This window comes from Python bivittatus, unplaced genomic scaffold, assembly GCF_059951505.1.
Source record: "Python bivittatus isolate LINGU-HERP-01145 unplaced genomic scaffold, Pbiv_v1 ctg000570_np1212, whole genome shotgun sequence".
In the NCBI taxonomy this organism is placed as follows: domain Eukaryota; kingdom Metazoa; phylum Chordata; class Lepidosauria; order Squamata; family Pythonidae; genus Python; species Python bivittatus.
Window position 1 is genome coordinate 6,341,721 of NW_028277097.1, and position 24,349 is coordinate 6,366,069.

Consider the following 24,349-nt stretch of genomic DNA (forward strand, 5'->3'; position numbering starts at 1 on the left):
AATGATTGTGAATGTTATTTCTGTCTTCTAGGGTTTTAAACTACCTGTAACGGGGGGAATGTAGGGGTTCTGAGGGCCAAACTGACAAAACTACAGCACACAAGAGTTCCGTTATTTTCATTACTCATTACATTGATAGAAAGCATTGGTTTCTCTTTCAGGCATACAAGGCTAATCATATAAATGATAAACTAAATAACAAACTAAGCAGAGATACAAATAGATCTCCCCTTGCCTTGTTCACTTGCCTGCAAAGATTTCAGAGAGGCTGGAATGCAGCAACTTGAATTATAGCTTTATTGCAATACCATTTGGAGCTTAACTATTTCACTGCCTGCAAAAGTAAGAGTTCTGTAGCTATGTGTGCAGTTATAACAATCCCCCTTAGGGTTAATCAAGGGCTTCAGATAAAACTAAGCTGGCAATATTTTGTGCTATCAGAACATCAATCTTCTTCAGGTGCTCTATTCTCCCTGGGAATTCTGTACAGGATAGACTGATTCTTAAAACCTGGTCCTCCTCTACCTTTGGTGATCTTCCTTAACCCAGAAACTCTTCAGTGCTCTTTGGTCTTCCCTGGATTCCAAAGATCTTCAGTAGTCCCAAATTCAACTTAGTTTGCCTAAATCCAACGGCTTAAGTCCAATTTAGTTTGTCAATCATAATCTTCTCCATCTCTCCAGATACTTTCCCTACCAGCTCCTTAACCTATTTCAACTTCTTCCCACTTTCTATGAGAGAGTCTCTCTCTCTCTCTGTGTATGTAAGCCTGTTTCTCACAATTATTTTTTCAGACTGAGTTTACAACCTCCAGGAACAGCTTGTCTATCTGGGAGATCGTATGGCAGAATGGCAGAAAGTGTTTAGCTTCTACATCTGTCACACATCCATTTTTGTTTCATCTACAGATTTGATAAACAGTCCCACCTTCTCTTCATTCAAATCATTAATGAAAATATTGAAGATTAAAGGACCTAGGACTAATTTTTGTATTATCCCATTTGATACATTTCCCCAATTTGATTAGGAACCATTGATGAGCACTCTTTTAAGTATGTTTTTCAAGCCAGCTGTTGTAATGGTATATGGGAAAGACCCTGGGAGGTGGGAAGAGATGCTGCCTAAGGAATGGTCAGATAAGAGACAGCATAGCCCACAGCTGGATAGGGGGTAGGGCAAGAGGCTCAGAAGGGACCCTCCCTAGTTTCTCGGGCTGTAAAGGAAACAGCAGGAGAATTGTACTTTCAGACTTGCAAGATTCTGTTAATGTAGCTATACAGTAAAGTAGAATTAGATTATCTGGTCATGTTTCCTGTCTGGTCTACCAGGTACAGTTGACAGCTGTATAGTCACTTAATTGTCATGCAATCCAGCCCACATTTAACTAGTTTACTAATCAATATGTAATGGAGTACTTATTCAAATAGTCTGCTAAAATCAAGGTACCATTATGTCTACAACATTCCTACAATCTGTTAAGGCAATTTCTCAATCAAAACAAAAAAAAGGGAAGACTCTGTATCTCTTCATTAAGCTGACTAACCATATACCCAAGAAGAAGAATTGCTTTCAGCTGAACTTGTTACTCTGTTATAATTTTATCACATGATAATCATAAGTATGAATCATCTCCCACAATGAGTGCTCCTTAGGACAAAGTTCCTATATATTTCCTCATTAAAATTTTTAAAAAATACATTGATTTGAATGCTTTGTCTACCAATTAAAGCATATTTTATTCCTTGTTCTGTATTTTACTTATTTCCACACCTCATTGATTTCTTTGAGGCTGGAATCCAGCTATTCATAGCCAAATTTAAAATTTAAGTGACAGGAGAAATTTAATCAATTTTCAGAGCTAAATAGATTTGTTATAAAGAGAGAGAAGGGGAAAATAAACTTTCAAAATCCACTAGGCACTTTTCTTCTTGCAAGAATGTTCTTTTATTACTGTGGAAGACTGGAGCTGAGATTCAATTCATTTCTTGCTGTGAGCCAACAATGTGTGATATTTCACTATTGGCAGTGAAGCCTTTTCGTGCATCCTCATCTGACATCAACTTAGCAATTCAGAGAAAAAAATAGGCTGTCTCACCCTCAAGGCTTGCCAAGGGAAAGATAAAGTTGCCTTATGATTTAGGTCCTCTGTGGCTTCCTTGAGATCTAAACAAAACTCTCCCAATCTTGTGTCCACTAGGTACAATAGGACTACAACTCCTATAATTCTTAGCCAGCTTGCTCATCACCTGTTGGCTATGATGCTGGGCATGTGGGACTTGCAATTCCAGTACATCCAGAGGGAACTAGGTTGGAAAAACCTTGTTTAAATCCATCAGTGATTTGGATGTGATCAAAGGAGGTTATTAGCTTTGTTTATTCATTCATTCATTCATTCATTCATTCATTCATTCATTCATTCATTCATTCAATTATATAGCCTCCCATCTCACTTTTACTTGACTCTAGGTGGCTTTTGACCAAATGAATCCTGCTTGTGACCTTTTTTGTTTTTGTGAATGTTGTTTAATATTGAAATCAAACAAATTGGTGTAAGAGACAGGGCCTTCTCAGTAATGGCCCCAAAACTAAACTCCCTTGCTAATGATGCATCTGTCCCTTTCCTTATCTGTGTTTATGTGATTACTGAAGCCTAGATTGTTTTCTCTATATTGCTTGTAAAGGTAAAGAAACATGCTGAAGTTACACAAATTTTTTATGCTTGGCTAATTTTTTTACAAAGACTGATCTCCCCTAATTTAGCCACTGTCCCCAGATGTTTTTCACTACAATTCCCATCAGCCTCAGTCAGTATTTCAGGAAGAACAGGAGTGGTAATCTAAACTGTTGGGAAGGCATTAAGCTGGGTAAGGTTGATCTTATTCTTCCTTGGAAAGCTTTAGAACACAGTCGGATGCTCGCATACCTTAAGAAAGCCCAGTTGCATACAGTGATATTTGCTGCTTCTTTGGTGTGTCAAATGGCATTGTAAAAGTATTTTTTTCATTTTAAGTTAAGCTCCATGTGCACAGTGGTGCAATTAGTGTTTATTAATATTTATTACTTCTCTTCAGCAGAAGTCTCTCACTATGCTTAAGGCACAAGTGAGTTGCCACTACCACTGGGAGTATCTGTTTGAAAGATATTAGTCTAAATGTTACATTAAAAGTGAATTAAAGAAAGAAAAGACTTGAGACAGTGCATTTATGTTTGCCATCTTTTCATGGGAACTTTATTGATAAACTTGTAAAACTTGGCCAGAAGCATAAGTGAAGCAGATGGTATAGAGCGAGCTTCTTGTAAACCAAAATAATGATAAATATTATTTCTCTACTGACTCATTCATCCTACTTACACAGCTACATATTTGAGTAGCCAACTGAAAGCAAGTGTGAGGCAGGATGGAGGAAAGAAGGTTGAGCATAAACTGGCTATTGCAGATAAGGTTTCAGCTCTTTTCCTTAGGGTTACATCTTTCATAGGTCCCTTGCTTGTCATCGTTTTGATGGATGAAGGATCAGGTAGCTGTGGGTTTTAGGACCTCTGGATCTGGAGAGTTTCCATCGTTACCTCTGGATGGGGCATAGCTCCCCAGACAGAGTTGTTGCATGATCTGGGGATCTTCCTGGATTCACAACTCAAGAAGCAAGTGGCAGCTGTGGCCCAGAAGGTCGTTGCAACAAATCCACTTTTATGTATTTATTTATTTATTTATTTTCAGACTTGTATGCCGCCCATCTCCCCCAACAGGTGACTCTGGGCGGCTCACAATAATAAGAAAGAAGAAAAAACACAGGTCTCTCCAAACATGGATAAAATCTATAAATAATTAAAAACATATATTAAAAATGCCCTAAAAACCTTCTATGATTTTAGCCCTAAAAAAACCTGTAAGATGCTGGAGGGGGGGACAACCCATCACCCCACCAGCCATCTTCACAGGTGCGGGCCCCCCTCTGGCCCCCAGGCCTTCTGGCAGAGCCAGGATTTGATTTTGTAAGCCAGTTGTACCCTTTCGTGGACTGGGAGGCTCTGGTCCTGGTCACTCCTGCCTTAATCACTTCCCAGTTAGTTTATTGTAATGCCGTCTACACTGGGTTGTCTTGAAGAGCATTTGAGAACTGCAGCTGCTCCAGAATGTGGTGGCATGGACAGTTTTGGGTGCACCACAGTATGCCCCTGTAACCCCACTGCTATGTGACCTGCAGTGACTTCTGGTAGGTTTCCAGATGCAATTCAAAGTGCTGGTTATCATCTATAAAGCCCTATATAGCACAGGACCAAGATACTTGAAGGACCAAGTGTCTCTGGTGATTTGTACCCACACCATCAGAGCAGGCAGGGTGAACGTGTTCCAGGTCCCTTCTGTTAAATGGTGCGATCTTGTGGGACCAAGGGGGCATGCCTTTTCGTTTGCAGCACTTGTCCTGTGGAACAGCCTCCCCCCAAGGTTCAGATGGCCTTTAGGAAGGCCTTAAAAACCTGGCTCTTCCCCCAAGCTTTAGGGCAAGGAAGTGGAGCCCAATATTGTTTTTGCTTTGTGATGGTTGAGGAGTTTCTTTTTTACCTGGTGTCTCTTATTTTTCTTTCTATTGTTTTTGTATGTGTATTTCTGTTTTTATTCTTGCTGTTCACCCAGGGTTATTTGATTAAGATGGGTGGCCATATACATTTGCTAAATAAATAAATCTTTCTTGAAGCAGGTAGTAATTAGGCTGTGGCCATTCAGGCACTCTGACTTTTTTTTAATTGCCTTGCTTGACCAGAAGCTGCTTATGTCATATTCTTATGACCATCCTTGCTGATTCTAGGAATCAGTCCAACCCTGGAAATTAGTACATCTCCTGGAATGCACTCTGCTTCTGTAAGGCTTCATGTAGCTACTGCAGCTGTCTTTTTTGGGGGGTACTTATTGTTCTTCTCATCTCTTTTTCTAGTACATTGTTTATTTAATCAATTTATTAGCAACCTCGATTGCTGCGACAGCTTTAGGCAGCATACACAAGATAAAGATGTTTATAAAGTAGCAGAAATGTCAGACCAACAACAATACCATAAAAACAGTCATCAAGCAGGATTACAGATCACTCTGCTCCAGGCCTGCTGGAAAAGTCAGGTTTTTATGGTTCTTCTGAAGACCATCAGAGTTAGGGCCATATAGGTTTGGGAGAAAATGCCCTTCCCCACCCAGGGGCTGCCACGGAGAACCTGCGAGATGACATTTCTTCACAGATGGGTTCAGGGCATGCTGACTCTTCTCAATCCTACTGGATGGTCAGAAATGTTTGGAAAAAGGCAGTCCCATAGAGCGCTTTACCCCCAGAACTTGCTTTGCAGTTTTCTCTCTGCCTGAAGTCATCCAGTCTCTTTCCATTTTATACCCTCTCACCCATGGCCTTCCTTTCTACAACGTTTATGTAAACATTTCCTTAGCTGTGTAACATTAGGTGAAATATTGCTCTGGCTCTTATGAATAGTACTATAAGTAACAATTAATAGAAAGGGGTCTATTGTATTGCAGTCCAATCCATCTAACTAAACTTTTTGGGCTGTTGAGCAGATTCAGAATTTTGAATTCATGTTGTGGGCTTCCAAAATGGCTGCTGAAGTGGTACATCCAGTCACACAGCTCTGATTTATCAGAAGGCAAATTGGTGAGGTTGCTCCTCTCCACTTCCCTAGCTTCCCAGGGTGCTGTCTACTAACATTCAACTTCACAAAGGGAGCTGACCTGAGCGAAACATCCCTTGAAACATCAAAGCATCTGTATCCTCCAGAAAGCTCAGTGTTGCACAGGTTCTTTGAAGACTTTCCCTGGCTGTGTGCACATAGGTGTGCATATACAGTTGCTTCAGTTCACAGAAGTATTGCTCTCATTAGGAAATCAGCATCTAAAGGATCTTTCTTGGTTGAAACTCCAGCTTAGAACAGGTACCAGGAACTAGGAGTGTTGGACAATTGCCAGCAGTCAGGAAACTCAAAAAGATGTCAGATCTCCGATTCCAGCAGTTCTCTCATCACCTTTTCGCCCGGGGCTGGAGCCATGTTGATTTTTGAGCTCTGACATAGCTTTGCTTGAGGTTGAAGACCATGAAAGCAGTGGGTAGAAATTCAGATTGATGGAATGGCCTCATTGTTGCTTCTGTGACTCTGAGCACTTGCATGGGTGTTGCATTATAACACCCCATCACATGCTAGGCATTTCTGTTAGTGCAGACTAGTAAAATCAGTTGTACGCTAACAAGGAAGCTAGCATGGAAAAGTACCAGCAACAACCTGGGGAAAAGCCTCAAATTTCAGGAGGCAAGCCCCCGCAGCTTGTCACGTGCTCAATCGAAGCACATGATCCCTTGTGTTTCATGTATTATCATATATGGTTATGGGCTTGTATTAGGTAGTGTGACGTATATATGCTTAACCCAGCCCTCTGATGTATTAACCCAGCCCTCTGATGTACTAACCCAGCCCTCTGATGTACTCAATAAAAGAGGTTTCCAGACTCCGGTCTGGGCGCTCTCACCCCCCTCGAAGGAGAATCAGTTTGGTGTCTTCTTTCCCCTCACTCGTGGGAGGCCCACTGTAACTGCGTGAATGTTACACATGGGAACATCAGTGACATCTGCTTGATGTATACTATCTCTTGAAAACTTCAACAAAAAGGACTTTGGGGACGGTGAGTGAGTGAATGAATGAAAAGTAGCAGGATAGTGTTGGAAAAGTTACAGAATGATAAATCTTTAATTTCCAAAGGGGAAAAGTTATGCTACTTAACATGAATTGATATGAAATCTTTCATTTTGCAATTTTGTAGTGGGCCAGACGTTTCCTGCAGGGTCAATTTTGAAATGTCTGACATTAACTGGCAATTTTTACATGACATCATTTGTGGGCCGAATTGCTGTTGAGCCCAAAGGCTGTAGACTAGTCTGGGAAATTAAACAAAAAACAAAAAACTTTCCTGGGAGAAGACAATGGCAAACCACTTCTCTATAGTTGCCAACCAAACAGCATGGACATCTCCAGGAAGGACTAGGTGTCAAGCCTGACCTGAAAGAGACTTTACCTTTATTTCTGTAAATGCAATATTGCAGTGAGTTGCATTCTCTGGAAAAAAAGGGGGTGGGGGAAGAGAGTTGCACTGAATGTGATTAGTAGTTTGCTTGACTATCGATGGTTTGGTAATGTTAGAATAGCCCCATGCCATTAAACATTCTACTTTAAGAGCAGAGGATTAAGAGGTGGAAGAGAGAATAGAAGTGATAGATGAGGTCTTCCTATGGATTTATCAATATTAATAACAGAAACACTGATGTTGCTGATACAGTGCAGCAACATAGTAAACTACCAGATCAATGGCAGATACCCTGAGGCTATTAGTCAATGAATCCAAAAGAATAAATGTGGCAAAAGTTCTTTAGGGAATATGTGAATATATGGAAATGTCACTTCCTACTTTTATTTGCTGTTCTTGGTTCAGAAGAGCAAATAAAATGTCTGTTATGAAATACTTACTTTTGACAGCTGCTTTTCTTTGGCGAAGAGCTTGTTATTACTCTTGTCTTACATGGTTTTGAACCTGTGGATCTGTTTGCTGTTTACGGCCATGCCCAAAGATCATTCTAATCTCTCTGTATTCAGCTTTATAATGCTTTGAAAGAACCCTAAAGTTTAGGAAGTTGCTATTACCTTCCCCACTTCCTTTTTAGCTCAAGCTACCACATTTGTCTATTGATTATTGACATTCTTTGAATTTTATAGAAAATTTTCTGTTTGGAACATGCTTGCTTTCAGCTTCCTTGGAAGAGGGCTGCTGGTTGATTTCTTTAATGGTTTCTAGGCTTGCAAAAGTAACATATTGCTGAGCCCTTTTTTGATGCAGTTATTTTGAGTTCCTTCCTGGGAAGGAAAATAAAAATAAATCTCACTTAACACCTTTTGAGTACTGGTACACACTGTAAAGTGCTTTCTCTCTCTCTCTCTCTCTCTCTCTCTCTCTTTTAAATTGCAATCTCCCCCTCCTTGCCTTCCCCTCTCCCCCTTACACATGCACGCCCAAAATTGATTTTGAGCATCCACAGGATGACACACAGACGTAAAGAAGGAAATTGATCGTATGTTCTCCCAACATATGTATAATGTTGGGATGATACTAAGTGAAAGTATCATCTGTGGCTTACAAATAAAAAAAGTAATATGAAAGCATGGAATACATAATGAAGGATAACATTTAAGCACAACAAAAAAGCAACAGATTAAAATCAGCCTAAATGTTAAATATCTCTGTTCTTCAAATCAGCAACAAACAGAATTAATATAAACTTGGGTTTTCTGATTTAAAATCACTGGAATTTCTGAACTGGTATCTTAACTGTGTTGCCACTATTAATTTGGCAAATACACCGAACCATCAAGCAACCTAGGAGCATAATCCAAAATCTTTGATTATGCACCTCAAATGTGAAATTGTATCTGCTTTAAGACAATAGAAAGTCTGTGTTTCACCTGTTGGCCTTACTTCCTCACATTTAAATGTGTCTGTTAGTGACCCATCTCATTTGGTGGTAATATAGGATGGACTGAAACAAAATGTGTGTTCTTAATATTTGCAGGAATTAACCATAAAAAAACAAAAACAAAATAAAGAACTTCACTTTTGGGACATTTGCATTTTAAATTTATTTATTTCTTTGTTTTTTCTTGAAATGTGTTTCCAGGGAAAGATGGTGAAAGGAATGGGTGGTGCCATGGATTTGGTGTCCAGCGCAAGAACTAAAGTGGTAGTGACGATGGAGCACTCAGCAAAGGTAAAAAAAAAAAAAAGTTTTTAGAGTGAAAATGTGTGTTGCTTCTATATATGCTTGTATCTTGATAGCTTTCCTTGACCCATTCCTATAGATAGTTTCTCTCTGTTATGGCGTCGTAGAGCAGAGATGTATTAGTTTGTTAGAAAGAGTCTGGTAATACTTTCTCTAATTAACAAACCATCTCTTTTCAAAAGCTTGAACATTTCTTTCAGTTTTTGTGGAAAGCTTAGCAAAAGTATTTCATGATTTTTATGATAGGTTTATGACAGGTTGATGATAGGTTGATGAAGCATAACATAGATAAATCATTACTGAGCCAGGAAAAGTAGTTTGAAGTATCTACATTACTAGTCTAAAAAGTCAAGATTCTGTTTCAGTTACACAGGTGAAGCCTTTTGTATGTGCATCAATGTCCCACAAATGTACAAGGAACAGGATGTTGATTGCTTGGTCATGACTGTATCTTTACTTCTGACCTTTGCTTTTTACATAAAAAACAGGCAGAATTTTGATTGTACCGTGGTGGATATGATCTTGACTTTTCCGACTACACTCTGTGGATATCCGTGTATAAATTAGAATGAGATAATTGTTTTCTCTAGCAAGAGATTGGAAAACAGAAGTGGACAGCTATTAACTAAGCTATTCACCTATTGCTGAGGAGCACTCATAAAACTAGTGAAGCCTTTTTCAGACTAGCTGCAAACAGAAGTTAAAGGGTTCACAATTAGAAGGCATTACTTCTTGCTCTCACTCTAAATTTACTGTGATATCAAATTTTTACTATATTAACATATGATTATTTACATGATATAATCACATCACGTTCATGGCATAATTGTGTGTTCGTGGGGATCAATTTAAATAAAGTTAAAGAAAATTTAAAATAGTGGTTGAAAAGCAGAACTGAGGAAAGAAACAAGCTGAAAAGGCAACAAACAATTCAAGCTGGAAGAGGTTATAGGAAAACATTTTATCCCTGCATCACTACTACCCTTTTGTAGGCAGAAATGTTCCATCAATAATTCTTGGTGCAAGATAAATATAGTTGGCTCCTGGCTGGGTTAGCTGCATTTTGTTCCTATTGAAATAACTTTTCTTGGGTGCAATCCCAAAACATCTGGAGCACCACTTGAAGACCATTGGCATTGACAAAATAACGATCAGTCAATTGCAAAAGGCAGCTTTACTTGGAACAGCTTACATCCTGCCTTTACCTTTAACACCATCAAACAACATCTGCCTATCTCAGGTCCTTGGGGAGGAGTCGATAGGTGGATAAAAATGCCAAATCCAGTCTAAACATCTGGCTGACTATGTGACCAACAACAATAATCCTTTAATAATAAAAATAAATAATAAAATATAAAATAATAAAATTTTATATATTTTGTTTCTTAGAACAATATCTTAAATATCTAGGATAAATACAGCTTCCATCTAAGTAGCATTTTAAAAATATTAAAGTTAGATGCAATTACCTGTCATGTTGGTTCTAAATTAACCTCCCAAGATTAATGTAAAAATTCCTAAAGCCAAGATATCAGTTAGGTGTATCTTCTGCCTATGAATGTATTCATATGTAATGTAATATTCATTTTATTATTTTGCTCTGTTGGTATGAAAAAATCGTTACAGTTTTGAAGTAGTTCTAGATAGATCTGTCATTCAGAATTCCTTGGTGGAAGATGAAGTTAAATCTGGAAGTGATTAATTATATAGCAAATCTGTTTGTTTATAGTACCGACACCTTCAAGGAACTTTGCAGATCTACTTATGTTATTTTAATGGAGTAAAGTGGAAAAATAGGACCCAAACAGGACCATTTTATACCTTGATGTGTTGCCTGCTCCTTGGTAGAGGAATATAATATAGTCATAACATTGTATTAAACAGAATCCTTATATCTTTCATACTGCAAAATATGATAATTATAGCTTACTTCTCTGAGTAGTAATATAATACTAGAAAAGTAAGATGTTTATGGAAGTGTTATTTCCATAAACTGGAGCTATGGTTGTGTGATTATTTCAAGAAGCCAGGGTCTGTTTGTGTAACCGTATATGGGAAAGATCTTGGCAGACTGGGCAAAGAGTCGCTGCCAAGGGAATGGTCAGAGAAGAGACGGCATAGCCCACAGCTGGATAGTGGACAGGGCAAGGGGCTCAAAAGAGACCCTCCCTAGTTTCTCGGACTGTAAAAGAGGTGGCGGGGGGAGGGAAGAACTGTATTTTCAGACTTGCAAGATTCTGTCAATATAACATTACAATAAAGTAGAATTAGCTCATCTGGTTGTGATTCCTGTCTGGTTTACCCCTCGAGGCCGACAGTTTGCAAGGCACATCTGAGCATCAAGCCCCAGAATGTGTCAGTAACATCTATGGGGGCAACATAACATAGGCCAGACAATTAACATGGTGCTTATGTTGCAAGCGTTGATGGTTCTTCAGAGAGAAATATTGCTGACAAGGCTCCTGGTATAAGTGAGGACAGTGAGGTACCTGCTAAATTTGGGCATTCAGTAGAAGAGTCAAAACCAAGGTCTGGGCTATGGAAGAAAAGGTACTATCAGGACCCTGGAAAGTGCACTGCCATAGTTACAGATTAGATTAACTCTGAAAGAGAAACTTGTTCCACCATCTGTTTATGGCCAACCAAAGGCATAAGACTAGAAAGCCTGCTGACTCTGACATCAAAACACTGTTGGCCCTTTCAAAGTCCTCAGATTCTTGGATGTCTGAAATGGCAGAAGCTATGGAAGTGTTATCTTATTAGCCTAATGCTCAGTCAGTGGGAAACTACATTCTCAAGTGGGGTGATATAAAAGAAGGGCTTCCCTTAATTGGCATGATCATTCTACTCTGAGTTCTCAAGATAGCCTTGGTAAGCTCCTGCCTGTATGGACATGATAGAACAGAAGGAAGTAGATTGGCCTTCTCCACAGCATAACATGCTTCTCATGTCTTATGCCTGCATATCCCAGTATATCTGGAAAGGGCCAGGCTAGGGAAGACTGAATTTAATTGGTCAAATCTTATTAATGGCACAGTGGAAAATGGCAGGAATGAGGACAGGAAATGCAAGAAGTAGTCAGATTTTGCAAAATGTTCTGTTGAGTGAGCCCTACTTTATGTCAAAGATGAGCCTAGACTATACAGATACCCGAGTCCTCTATGAAAACTTCAAGGGTAGCTAAGGAGTTGTAATGTATTTGTAGCATTTTGGAAAGGAGTGTGCTGTGAAACCTTCTGATTTTCAAGCAGGTAGTCTCTTGAAAGATGACTATTGATTGGAGTGGAATTTGTGTTTTGTTGCAGGGCAATACCCACAAAATACTGGACAATTGCACTTTGCCAATTACTGGGAAACAGTGTGTGAATCGCATCATAACAGAAAAGGTAAAGTACTTGGCTTGGGTTACTTTTAGCTTATTCCCCTTCTCCTATAACCTAAAGAACTTGGGAGAGAGGAGCCTTATTATCTTCATAACAAACCTGAAGACAGAGCAGGCAATAAATTGCCCCTGACAAGCCCTCGAATATTAAATGTGTTCTGCTCAAACGTGTTTTGCTCAAATGACCATTTTTACCTTAGTCTCGGAAAACAAGGGCAAACGTCTGCATTTTTGTTCTGGGTTATTTTCAGTTAAACTACTTAGGAGAAAACAGCCTGAGCATTAGAATTAATCTATATGAAAATATATTTTAAAAAATAGACTCTTCATTGTTTTCTTTCTAACTCATTGTCTGCCTGAACTATAAGTTCGCGGAGGAGGAATAATTAAAAGGCTTTTCAACTGGAGCTGTCATTCAAGCTAGCAGGCTGTTGCTTTAGGGCTCTTAATTATTTATGGCTTGATTCCCCAACCCCATGTTTTGGCTCTGCTGGTTGGGAATTGCAATCCCAGCCCATCTGGTGGGCTCTTGGCTGGAGAAGGCAGATCCTCGACTGGGTTCACTGGTGGGCTAGAGAAAGGGACTCTAAAGGACTTTGAGATCTATTTATTTTTGGGTGATCTCCCATCTTTCTGCAGACCTTCTTTTTTCCCAATCTGGCTCCAGTTTGCTGGGAAGATATTAGAGTGCTCTGCCGAAGCAAACCTTTCATTAGTGCTTTGTGGAGTTTATCAACAGGTTTCAAGGACGGGAATATAATGCTCTTTTCTCATACCACATGATAGCAATCTGTTATCATCTCGCTGTTGCCAGGCTGTACCATCTACAAATTGTCGGTGAGGAATGATGTCCTGATAGTCTTGTAAAAGCTCTTGACAGGTTAAAAACCAGCCTGTCAAGGAAATAACGGGGTTTAGCACTTCCCTCCATCCTGCTGGTTTTTACATACAGTGAGTTTAAATATAATGCAGTTGCTTTCAGGTGCTTAACTCTGGCCTGCCTTCTCCCCCCAAGATGCTTACTCTCCCCACCAAGCAATTAGGAATGACATCGTCTGACAACAAGTATATCCCGTGAGATTGTGGATCGTAGCATCAGTGCCTAGTTTTTTCTGAGTGAGTGAACTGCTCATTTAAAATAGTCAGAAGAGAACAGGGAAATGGGCAGCTATGTACCAGGACCTGAGGACAGGGATTGGTTTTCAGAGGCCGAACCAGGTTTTTCTAGGTCAGCAGAGTTTTCCCTTCTAACTAAACCTCTTTACAACTTACTTTAATCCTTCAGGCCGTATTCGATGTCGATAAGAAACAAGGACTGACGCTGATTGAAATCTGGGACGGCGTGTCTATAGATGAGATTAAAAAATGCACGGGTGCTGACTTTGCTGTAAGTCACCAACTGGTTAAATATAGATTAGACATAAATTGCTAAAAAAGACAGGATTCTCTTAGCCCCTTACTTTTTGCAGAGTGCAACATGGGCTGTTATGCTGCCTGCTGCCTTTTAAACATGACTGACAAGATGTTAACAGTTGATAATGGTACAGTTTTTTTAAGGCTTGGTAAGCCGTTCTATGAATTGCACAGGCTAAGGGGAGGGAAATATTTGTCAATTTCAGTTTGTTAGGAAAGGTGGTTCATTGGCTTGACTAAAAGCAGTGTTCCGCAATCTTGCAGAGTTTAAGATGGGTGGACTCCAACTCCCAGAATTCCCCAGCCAATTCTGCAAGGTTGCGGAACACTGATTTAGAGTGAGTCAATCTGCTGGCACAATGATAATATTTCTATACAATGCTGTCTTATGCCTGTATGTTTAATTACATTCATAAGATGCTGTGAAAGAAGATTTGAGTGACTGATCACTAAACAAAAATAAGCCCATTTAAAGTACACGAAAATTGTAGATTAATCCAGAACTGGGTATCAGCATGGATCAACATCACCACTTTCTGGCACTACTCTTTAAACTTAGGATTCAGGAACTGAAGCCCCAAGTCTCAGATTTGGCCCTCCAAGGAAGGAGAAACTGCAGCTATGCACTTATAGGCATAAGGGATATACTGTACAAAAACCTGGGGTCTTGCCCTTCATGACTTGATGAGAGTTCACTAGTCTTGGTCCTCTGTTTTCTTCCTTAAAATGGTATTCCTTTAAAAATGGATGCTACCCAGGGCTGTAAGCCTTTAGATGTCAAAGAACGTGTTCTATCAAGCCTTTTTTTTAAAAAAAAAACAGTTTTAGAACTATCCTTATTTTCAAGATTTTATGTAACAATGTATTAATTGTATGCTTTTGTGGAGAGAGATATCTTAGTAGTGGCCCTGCGACCTGGCCTTGCATTCTTACCAAGAGGGCCAGAAGAAATCATTGTTTTCTAAATCGCACTAAAGTTCTGAAACCTCTAAATTAAATTCTGCAGAAAAAGGCAGAGTGTGGTAAAAATCATAACATGCAATTGTGCTCTAGAAGCTTAAAAGTGAAATCAGTTGTCTTAAACTGGATTAGAAAGATCTGGAAAGAGTAGACAAACTGTGGCCCTAAAGCTGCCTGTGACCTTGGCCCAATTTCATTCCTTCTGCCTACTCACCCATTGGAAGAGGTCAACCAAGCCATCACTAAGATCTGTTTGTCTCTACCTGAAGCCTACTGTTTACCAGTAGGAGTGGGGAGACAGAGTGTCAGAAAGAAAAAAAAGGGTGTGACAGATAATGGGTGCTGACACCAATGTTGGTTGTAGCCCTATGACCGCTTGTTTCAGACTATGTGGTCTTTGCCAGATTACTGCTGAGAGAAGACAAGAGAAGTTTGTCCACACACTTGCCATTCAAGCTTATGTATTTTTATGCCCCACTGAACTCAGTGCGATTTTATTGGAAGAGAACAGAAACCAATCTATACATGGATTAACTTCCCCAATCTAGTATCCTCCAAATGTGTTGGACCAACTCCCAGAACCTTTGTGTTAAATATTTGGAGGGCACAAAGTTGGAGAAGCTGCTGGAAGCTTTTTGTTTGCTTCAGTGCACAGAGACAGTGGTGCATAATAGAGTTAATCCATGTATACATTTATTTCTGATCTCTTCTGCTGAAATGCTTGAAGGGGCATCAATATGCACTAGAACTTTCAGTGCCTCCAGCACTTACATTTCTCATGCAATAATTACATTGTTGCATAGACGTCAGTCATCAGTTGTTGATAGAACTGTAGTTCATGGATCATCTTTGATTAGAGACAGGTGGCCATTTTTTTAAGAGTTCAAAGTCGTTTGTGACATGACAGCATTGGTGTCATGGCAAACCAGGAATAGAACCTGAGAATATAAAATCTTGCTGGGTCTGTTTTACCTCTGGGAGTTACACTGCACATCCAAATCAGTAATAGCAGAATGAAAACTTAGGTGTGAGAATGCACTTACATCAGACATGGGATGCTGTGCTTTCTAATCCGGAGCTGGTTGAAATCAGAAGGCACCCCAAGGACATGTAGGGCTCTGTGAATGAGCATATGGAAGCATGGGTTGATACAGGACCTTTTCTCCCCTCACCTGCACTTCATAGGCTGCAGAGATTTCACTGTGCTATTTTGTAGCACCTGGAGGCCCACTGCAGGTTGCTGTCAAAAATGAGCATCAAATCATTTCAAGAACAGCAAGCAAGATCTTGATTTCGAATTATTTTAAGATGTATCCCTGGGTTTAGCGATCTTTCAGTTCTCCCTCGCATCCCAGGCAGTGGTGTCTTAGTTACATCATCCATTTCCATGTGGTTGTCAGCAAGGGGAGCAAGTGAGGGTCTTGTCCATTTCTGCTCTAAAATTAAACCCCAAACAATTTGTATCATTAAACTCTCCATCCTGAATAGCAATTACCTATTCACAATTTCTTGATTCTTGGACTTCTTACATGAATTCTGCTTAATTTTCTTTCTTTGCTTAAAGTTTACTCAAAATTGTTATTTTTGATCATGCTCTTGTCTTCATTCCTGAATCCTTTTTCTCATGAAAATTTGCATGGTACTTCTTGAGTGTTCAAAACAATGTGATAAAACTGTTAATTGTTATTATCCCTACATGGCATATGGTTTCTGGGTAGTGGTGGCTTACCTGAAACGGTTACTCCATCATTGGTTTGTAGTAGCTGGCATCAAACCAGAGTCTCTTATGGTACAAAGGGGTATTGAAAAAACGCAACAGCACTGCAAAATTTGTTCCTGTTTGTCTAAATCAGCCCCCCCCACCCCACCCAACTTGGGGATCCTCCAGGTTAAGGCACTTCAACTCTGCAGGCGCCTCTTTTGGCTGGGGAATTCAGGGAGTTGAAGTCCACAAAAGGGTTTAGTAGGACCAGGTTTCAGAGCCATAAATTTAGAGGTAGAATTAGGCATAGGCATTCACAAAAATCTCATTGTCTCCCATCACGTGTGTGTGTTCTACCAGTGCCTCCTAGGCCTGAAAAAGCTAGATTTTTTTTCTATTTTGATGGGGGTTCTAAATTATTTTTAGTCCAGCATAATTTTTATTTCCAAGTTGTTTTGGTCCCATCAGTATTCTTAGACACTAAAAAAGCAAGTGATCGCAGCCCAGTGTTTTGTTTGAAAGTGTCTCCAAAATCTCAAGACCAGGGTTCTTTCTGCTGGGGTTTTGATTAAGAAAACTGTCCATTGAATGCACAGGAGAGGTGATTCAGGGCTTCCTGGTTCATGATATCAAAACCTGATCTTGTTTCTCCCCCCCCCCCATTTTTAGAAAGTTGAAGTTGAGGCTGGAGTTTTTATTGGAGGTAAAGACCACGTGCTTTGCTTGTCATCTATGTTCCCTGTTATAAGTATTGAACAGTAATAGTCACTGGCTGTAATCAGTAGCTGCTTTAGAGGGCTGCAGCAATGCTGGGAATTATCTATCAATTCATTTTTTTTTCTCCTTTCTTGCCAGGTTTCACCAAACCTCTCACCAATGAAGCAGATTTGAACCTGAAATGTAGACTGGTCCTTTTTCCCATACTTCCAGGAAAGGGGAATCAAACATCTGTTTTTGCGTTTATGCATTATTAAGAGGTCTTTGTAAAGAAGTTTTGTTTAACTAGTTAGCATCCAGCTGACTTGTAAACATTTATTTGTATGCAACAGTACAGTACAGCTTCCAAATTTAAAATTTCATTTGGTACTTAGATATTTTTAATTATAGTATTGCAGGTTTGACTGTTAATAAACAGTAGCAGAGGAAATGGCTTAGTTAAATAATCATCTCGGCTTCTTAAGCTGAAATAGGCACAGACTTTTCCATACACATAGAACTGCTTTGCATAAACTGCAGTTAGGTTATAGTTACCAACTTCAGGACAATCCAGCCATTTTCAATGCCTCTGAACGTGTCCAGGGCCATATGTGACTCCCTTTGAGGTAAGGTTACTTTTACATGCAGAAGAGCAATTTGAGAGTGCCTGTGCATTAGCTACTACTACTACTACACACACACAGACACACACACACACACACACACACAGAGAGATGAACACAACGAGGCACATATTGTTTACCTAAAACGTGTGAATCACCAGAACTTTGGATATTTGGACATTATATTTTCAGGATTGCATAGCTAAAAGGCTATATAAGGGGTGTTTATATTCTCTGATAAAAAAGTAAGCATTTTTAAACCTCCTAGTGACTGATCCTACCAAACACAAAAATGGGTTTAGATGGCCGGAGCATATATTAGCTTGTTGAGATCTCAGAACCTCTAAAGACTTGGAAACCTTGTTTCAAAGAATTGCAGTAATATGTGGCTTCTGTTCCGCATAAGCACTTCCTGATGGGCTATGCCAAGAGCACTTACTTGCTGAAAGCATGAATATATACGTTAATAATTAAATGTCTGGCAGGATAAAAAATGCAAAATAAATTGGGGAGAAAATTGCTTAATTTGCAGGAATAATACTGGCTGCAACATCTGTCAGTCCTTTTGTTTGAATTGGCTTGGCACAGGATTCTGTTTATTTAACTGCCAAATATGCACAGCCCTGAATTGCATAGGAAATGTACAGTGAATTGTCCAGGTTGCACATAGCAGACGCTCTGTTGCAGTGGAACTTTGATTGTCATGATGCTGTTACGATAACTTTCCTCTTTTCTTCTTGCCAACCTTATTATATTTATGCAGGAGCACATATTCATGCATCTAATGTGTGGATCCCACGTTTTCACTAATACCGAAATTAATTGTTCACACAGATTTTTGATTACATCAATATATGTGCCATTTTGAATTTGATCTTTTCCTTTATATTTTCAAATAATAACAAATAACATCTACTTTTCTTTCTTGGTCTGAGAGATTTCAAAAACAACTTTCCCCACGTCAAAGCTTTTTTCCTCATTTCCTTCTTTCCCACGTAATCACTGTCTGCAGGAACATTAATACATGGCAGATCATTGGCATTCCAGATCACACTGAGATGTGCCTCTGCCTTTTTTATGTGACAGGGCAAGTAAATCAGGTTGGTTTTTCAGTAGCCAGCGCTGACTTGGGTGAGCAGTCAGTTGTACATCTTTTTTTCCTTTCCAAGAAGCCCATCTAACCTGAAATACAGAAATTAAGAAGCAACATCTAAGCAAAGATTTGGGAAGGTGGGAACTGAACTTCTTCATTTCTGTGTGATGTAGGAAGCTTGGGTGCTTGCATATGGGCTAGCGAGCAGCTAGTGATATTTGTCACCCTAGGGGCAATGGGCATTTTGCAGCAGGAGGAGACAGTGTTTAAAGGCAGTGTTGTCCAAACTTGGCCACTTTAAGATGAGTGGACTTCAACTCCCAGAATTCCCCAGCCAGCCATGCCTGGGAGTTGAAGTCCACTCATCTTAAAGTGGCCAAGTTTGGACAACACTGGTTAATGGGGGAAACATGAGGGATGCTGAAAGGTATTAAGAATATTCAGCCTCTTCCACCTGAACCCAGAGATCATTATGAAACCAATAGAAAGTAGCTTGAGGGCAGGTTCAGCAGAAGCAGTCTCTACACAAAGCATAATTAGCACATGGACTTTGCCATGGGATACGGTAGTGGCTTTTGGCATAGCTGGATGCAAGTGGAGATAAGAGAAGGTCATGGATAGCTAGATAGATATCAGCTTCTAGTGGCACCAACAGGAATGAGTAATTTGCTGATGGTTGTGAATCTGTTACTGTCCAAGGCATCTGGAGGTTAGGGAAAGATGCATATAACGTGTGAGAGTTCATCCTTTAGTCTGGTCCATCAAGTGTCAATTTATCCAGAGTCCCTTTCTGATTGTACACCTAATAACAGAACTTCTTCCCCTAAGTAGAATGTTTTTTATCCTTCCCTTTTTATCCTTCCCTTCCCTTCCCTTCCCTTCCCTTCCCTTCCCTTCCCTTCCCTTCCCTTCCCTTCCCTTCCCTTCCCTTCCCTTCCCTTCCCTTCCCTGCTTTGTGCTTTGTCAAATATTTCATTCTGCCCATTGATAAGGAATAAAAGTGAGCTGAAATAATGAATGTACTGTATACTGTATGTCCGATCTTTTATATGTAACTTTCAAAACAATAAAACAAAGCGCACAGTGGTTGTGTACTGCTGTCACTGTTGTTAAGTATGAACTTGCTTGGTGGAAATGGTTTATGGCCCGCATCCAATCCCTATTCCTCTGAATCAGTTCTAATAATCATTAAATGCAGCGATGCACAACTTTGGAAGCCAATGGCTGTACTGGGCATTGGTGTGATGCGCCAGGATTCACACTTTGAAAAATTAGGTGGGGCCAGGGCAAAGAGCTGGTCAGAGCTCGGTAAAAATTTGTATTTGCTTTAATATATATTTGAACACAACTAATATGATTACTTGCCATGTAATTATAGTTTTCCCTTTCTGTCATTGAAATTCAGTCCAGTGACAACTTTTGGAGGGGCTCTGAGCCCACAGTTAAGGCTTTTGGGGATGGCAGGTTATGTATCCCTGATTAAAGATCTAAAGCGATCTTGGTGCTTTGCAGTTACCATCCAAAATGGTAACTCTTCTCATTGACCTCCAGCGAGTTCCAGAGCAATTGTATGCATTGATTTCAGTAGGGCTTATCCCTGAGTGAGCATGCTTGGAATTTCCAGCTTCAGCTCTAACGCTGCTTAAGGTCAAGCGAACAAAAACCATTGTGTAGCTTAGTCTACCCGTGTGATACTGTCAATTAATTTTTAGTTTTCCATAGCTGTCTTGCTTGTGGAACATTTGTATTACCCAGCTTCATACATGCCATATGATTATTTTAGTTTTTGTTTAAGAAATAGCTACTTGGGAGTTGTATTCCAAGCAAGGCTATTTTGGCTTTGTTCACAGGACACAGTTACCATGATCTAGTCAACCACATTTTCTTGGTTTGCCACACCCTGAGTCATTAACTGTCCATGGCCTGGGTTTGTACAACATGCTAGACTAAAATACGTTGGATAGTTTATTGTGTACAGGTAGTCCCCAAGTTAAGAATGCCTGGTTTAAGGAGGACCCATACTTAAGAACAGAGCCTATTGTATCAAAATTTGAGTTAAATACACAATGATTCGAGTTCATTACACAATACTATTTATATAGTATTATATGATAATACTGTTCTGGCTTACATGCAAATTCGACTTAAGGACAGACCTTGGGAATGGAACTCATTCTTAAACTGGGGACTACCTGTATTGTGCCAATAGAAATAGAAAACATCTGAGATTCCTTCAGCTTGCTAAATTGGAGTTTTCAGATTCTTCCTCTTACTTTTCACTGCCTGCCTACGGGATTTATGGATTTTGGGAAGAATTGCCATGCAGTAGATTGAGTTTGTAAAGAAATCATTTGTCTACATTTATTGCTGACTGGAAACCCCTCATGGACTTTTTGTGTAAAACAGAAAAAAATGAACTTATGATTTATGGTTTTGATGATTAGACAGGATTGATGATAGAAAGAAGAGAGTTCTGTTGTAACAATAGAGTAAGAGGTAAATTTATAATTGTACTTACAACTGCTATAAAGTAGATTGGAAACTACTTTTTTCTTTCTTTTCTATTTTCTTCTTCCTTTCCCTCCCCCTTTCTTGCACTTTTAGCTTTCTCTTTGATTTCTTTTTCTTTTCTTTTTCTTACTTTATATTAGTTTGTATGAGTTTTTATCTTCCTTTTTAAAAATCTTTAATAAAAATTAAATATATATATAAAAATGAAATGATCATTTGAACTGAGCCACTGAGTGCAAAAAGAATACAGTGAGACATAAAAACCAGTGGCATTAGAAAGATTGAGAGGAACAAGGGCTCCTTCAGGCATAAAAGTTAGCAATTTAGATTAAATAGCTTCCTGGTTTGGATAGACTGCACGCAGGGTTACTCATACAACACAGCCACTCCAGCTAGAAACCACTGTGTAATAGAAAACCACTGAAATACAGTTGTTCTCTGAATACATATAGGTGTATATATCAGATGTTTCTTGCTCTATCAGAGGGGAAGGGCTCCCAATTGATGCTTAGCAAGACAATAGAGGTAGTGTGAGACTAGGCTGAAGCTGCCATAACCTAAAGATGAAGCAGCCATGTAAGCAGAGAGGACAAAAGCCAGGAAACTTATCTATGAGATCCCTTCGGGGAGGTAGATAAGAAGGAAGCAAGTCGTTAAGGAAAGAAACAAAGGACCTAAATCAGAAAAAAAGTTGGGCCTGAGCACATGGAAACTCCAATCCCATCAACAACTGCCAGACTTGTGAATCAACAAAGCAAGGACTTTGGGGATAAAAGGGGTCCCAAAGCCCGCCCACTCTGAGTTGTCTGAGTTGTCTTCTGAGTCATCTGAGTCACCTTTGGATCCAGACTTGGCGGCTTCCGTCCCTCTAGCTAGTGCCTGGCAGCCTAGTTGGGAAGGACATGGGTAAGTGCGTGTGTGTGTATGAGGAAGAGCAAATGTATCTTGTAACCAGCAAAGCCTTGCTGTTACTTCAAATTCACTGGGTCTCCGTGTATTACAAAGAACGTCTTGTGCCTCAGTGTTCAGTTGGAAGTGATTTGTGTGTATCCCCAATTATTTCCCCACTGTTGACCAGGGCTGTGTGTCTGTCTGCTCCAGCCGCACCTATCTGGAAAACCCAGGCAGAAAGCAAGGGGGGCTGACAAGATCCGCGTGCCTCAACAGGCTGTGCGTGTGTGAGTGAGTGACCATAAGCCGAACCTGGGAGCAGCGTGTGTAACAATAGGAAGTGTATTGTTGCTATAAGTGCTAATGGATGTTGGATGTTGACAATGGTGGTGAACTCTCCTACCCCATCAAACTGATGGAAGGAAAGAATGCTTCAACTGAGTTTTCTAAAGATCCTGCTGATAAGACAGTGAATGGGAATAGAGCAAGGAAATGAGAAATCAAATTTGCATGCCTCATCTCACTGAAATTTTGGCTAGAAGAAATCCTTGCCATGACAACCTCATCCATTATCCAGTCTGGATTCTTAAACATGTCAGCCCACCATTCCCATTTAACTGTTCCAAGGCTTGTGATCTGATCATCTTAAGTAATGCTGTCGCTGCATCCCAGCTCATGGCAGAGGCGGCGGGGGGAGATGTGTAACACTATGGCTAAACCTGCTGGCCATTGCTGAGTACTGAGCACACGTGATGATCTTCTCATCTAGGGCCTTGTTTACGGGGCCAATAAGAGGTCAGGGCGGTTGACAACTATGTCATCCTTATTTCCTAATGTAGCAAATAATAAGGCCATAGAGCCTAAAGGCAATGGGGTGGAACTGCAGCAAAACATAAGTCGTCGTCGTCTTTGACAGTAACTAGGGCCAAAGTCTCCTTAACTCTATTTACTGCAACAACTACGATATTGCTATTGCCTCAGTGAATATCTTAAGTGTTGCTCATTTTTCACTATGTAGTATGCTAACTATCACTCTTATGAGTTTGCATGACTTTAATATTACTTCACTCTGAGTCTTGTGGCATCACAGATTGGTTGGCATAGTTAATTCCCACCCATTATTTAATGGGGTGTGCAACCAGACGATCTGCTTGTATGTCAATTTTTATTTGAATTAATTTCTTATTTTTCCTTATTTTATAACAACTGTATTTTTGTGTGGTTATTTCATTGCTTTTATTTCGAAGATTTGTTAGAGGTTAAAGTTACAGGAACCCCACAGGGATGCTCTGTGTCCCTTCCTCATCGATGGGCCACCAAAAAGGAGGTCGTGGAGTTGATCATGGGCAAAGCAAGATGGCAGCATTACTGTTCTTTTAACAGCAAGAAATGAGATCTTGGGTTTAAAAATAATTTTTCCTCCTTAAACGTACGTGACCTAGTCATGGGTGACAGAAAATGGACAGCCTTGCTTTTCTCTGCCAAGTGAAGTTGCTGTAGGCTTCATCAATGTGTCTTTCTTTTAAATGCATCTTTATATGCATCTTTTTTCTTAAAACAGGGACATATTTCAGTTACAAGCAAATTAATCAAAACTGATTTCCATCAGCAGTGATTACATTTACAAGCTGACAAATCTGGTTTTTGATCCTGCAGTTGTGGTCGAACATTCAAAATCACATAATCCTGGATATTTTTTCAAGGTGGTAGGACTTTCTTAAGAGCAGCCCTCCTCAACCTGGATGATCTGCAGATGTTGGAAATCAAGTTTAAATTTTAGACTGCTAGCCTGGCCATTGCTGACAATTCTGGGAACTGAAGTCCACACAATTGAGGAAATTTGGACTGTCTAAAAGGAATTCATTTGGATGTTTTACTGTTTGTTAGGAAGTCAAGCTGCAAGTAATGATTAAACTTCATCTTTTAAATTTTTTGCATTGCTGTGCTCTCTTGGGGTTTATCCCCCTAGACTATGAAGCACAAGAATCAAAGCTTCCTGGAGCATGGTTTTGATCTAATCCAGCTTTGGAAAGTATAGGCAGTTTTTTCTTTAATAACATCTTTTCAAGTAATTCTCCAAAAGAACCTTCAGTTCAGATAAATCGTCTACCTGTTCTTTTCTCTCTTACTTTGGCAGCAGAGATTTTTTTTAAATGGATTAAATCGTAACAGCTTTTCTTTTCTCTCTTTTTTTTTTTAAAAGCAATGGTTAGATTGCAATCTTGAATTCATTTGCATTCCGATAAAGAGTTCAGACTGCTGAAC

At 39.7% G+C, this 24,349-nt stretch overlaps 1 protein-coding gene across 1 annotated transcript in view; it reads left to right on the forward strand.

The window, feature by feature from the left end:
• OXCT1 (3-oxoacid CoA-transferase 1) overlaps positions 1-19,768 on the forward strand; it is a 68,922-nt gene extending 49,154 nt beyond the window's left edge. Inside the window, exons 14-17 of the mRNA XM_007426730.4 lie at positions 8,712-8,801; positions 12,119-12,199; positions 13,481-13,582; positions 17,126-19,768. Of these exons, the coding sequence (XP_007426792.1) occupies positions 8,712-8,801; positions 12,119-12,199; positions 13,481-13,582; positions 17,126-17,161 (309 nt within the window). The 3' untranslated portion in view covers positions 17,162-19,768. The remainder of the gene's footprint in view (positions 1-8,711; positions 8,802-12,118; positions 12,200-13,480; positions 13,583-17,125) is intronic.
• Positions 19,769-24,349: the final 4,581 nt, after the last annotated feature.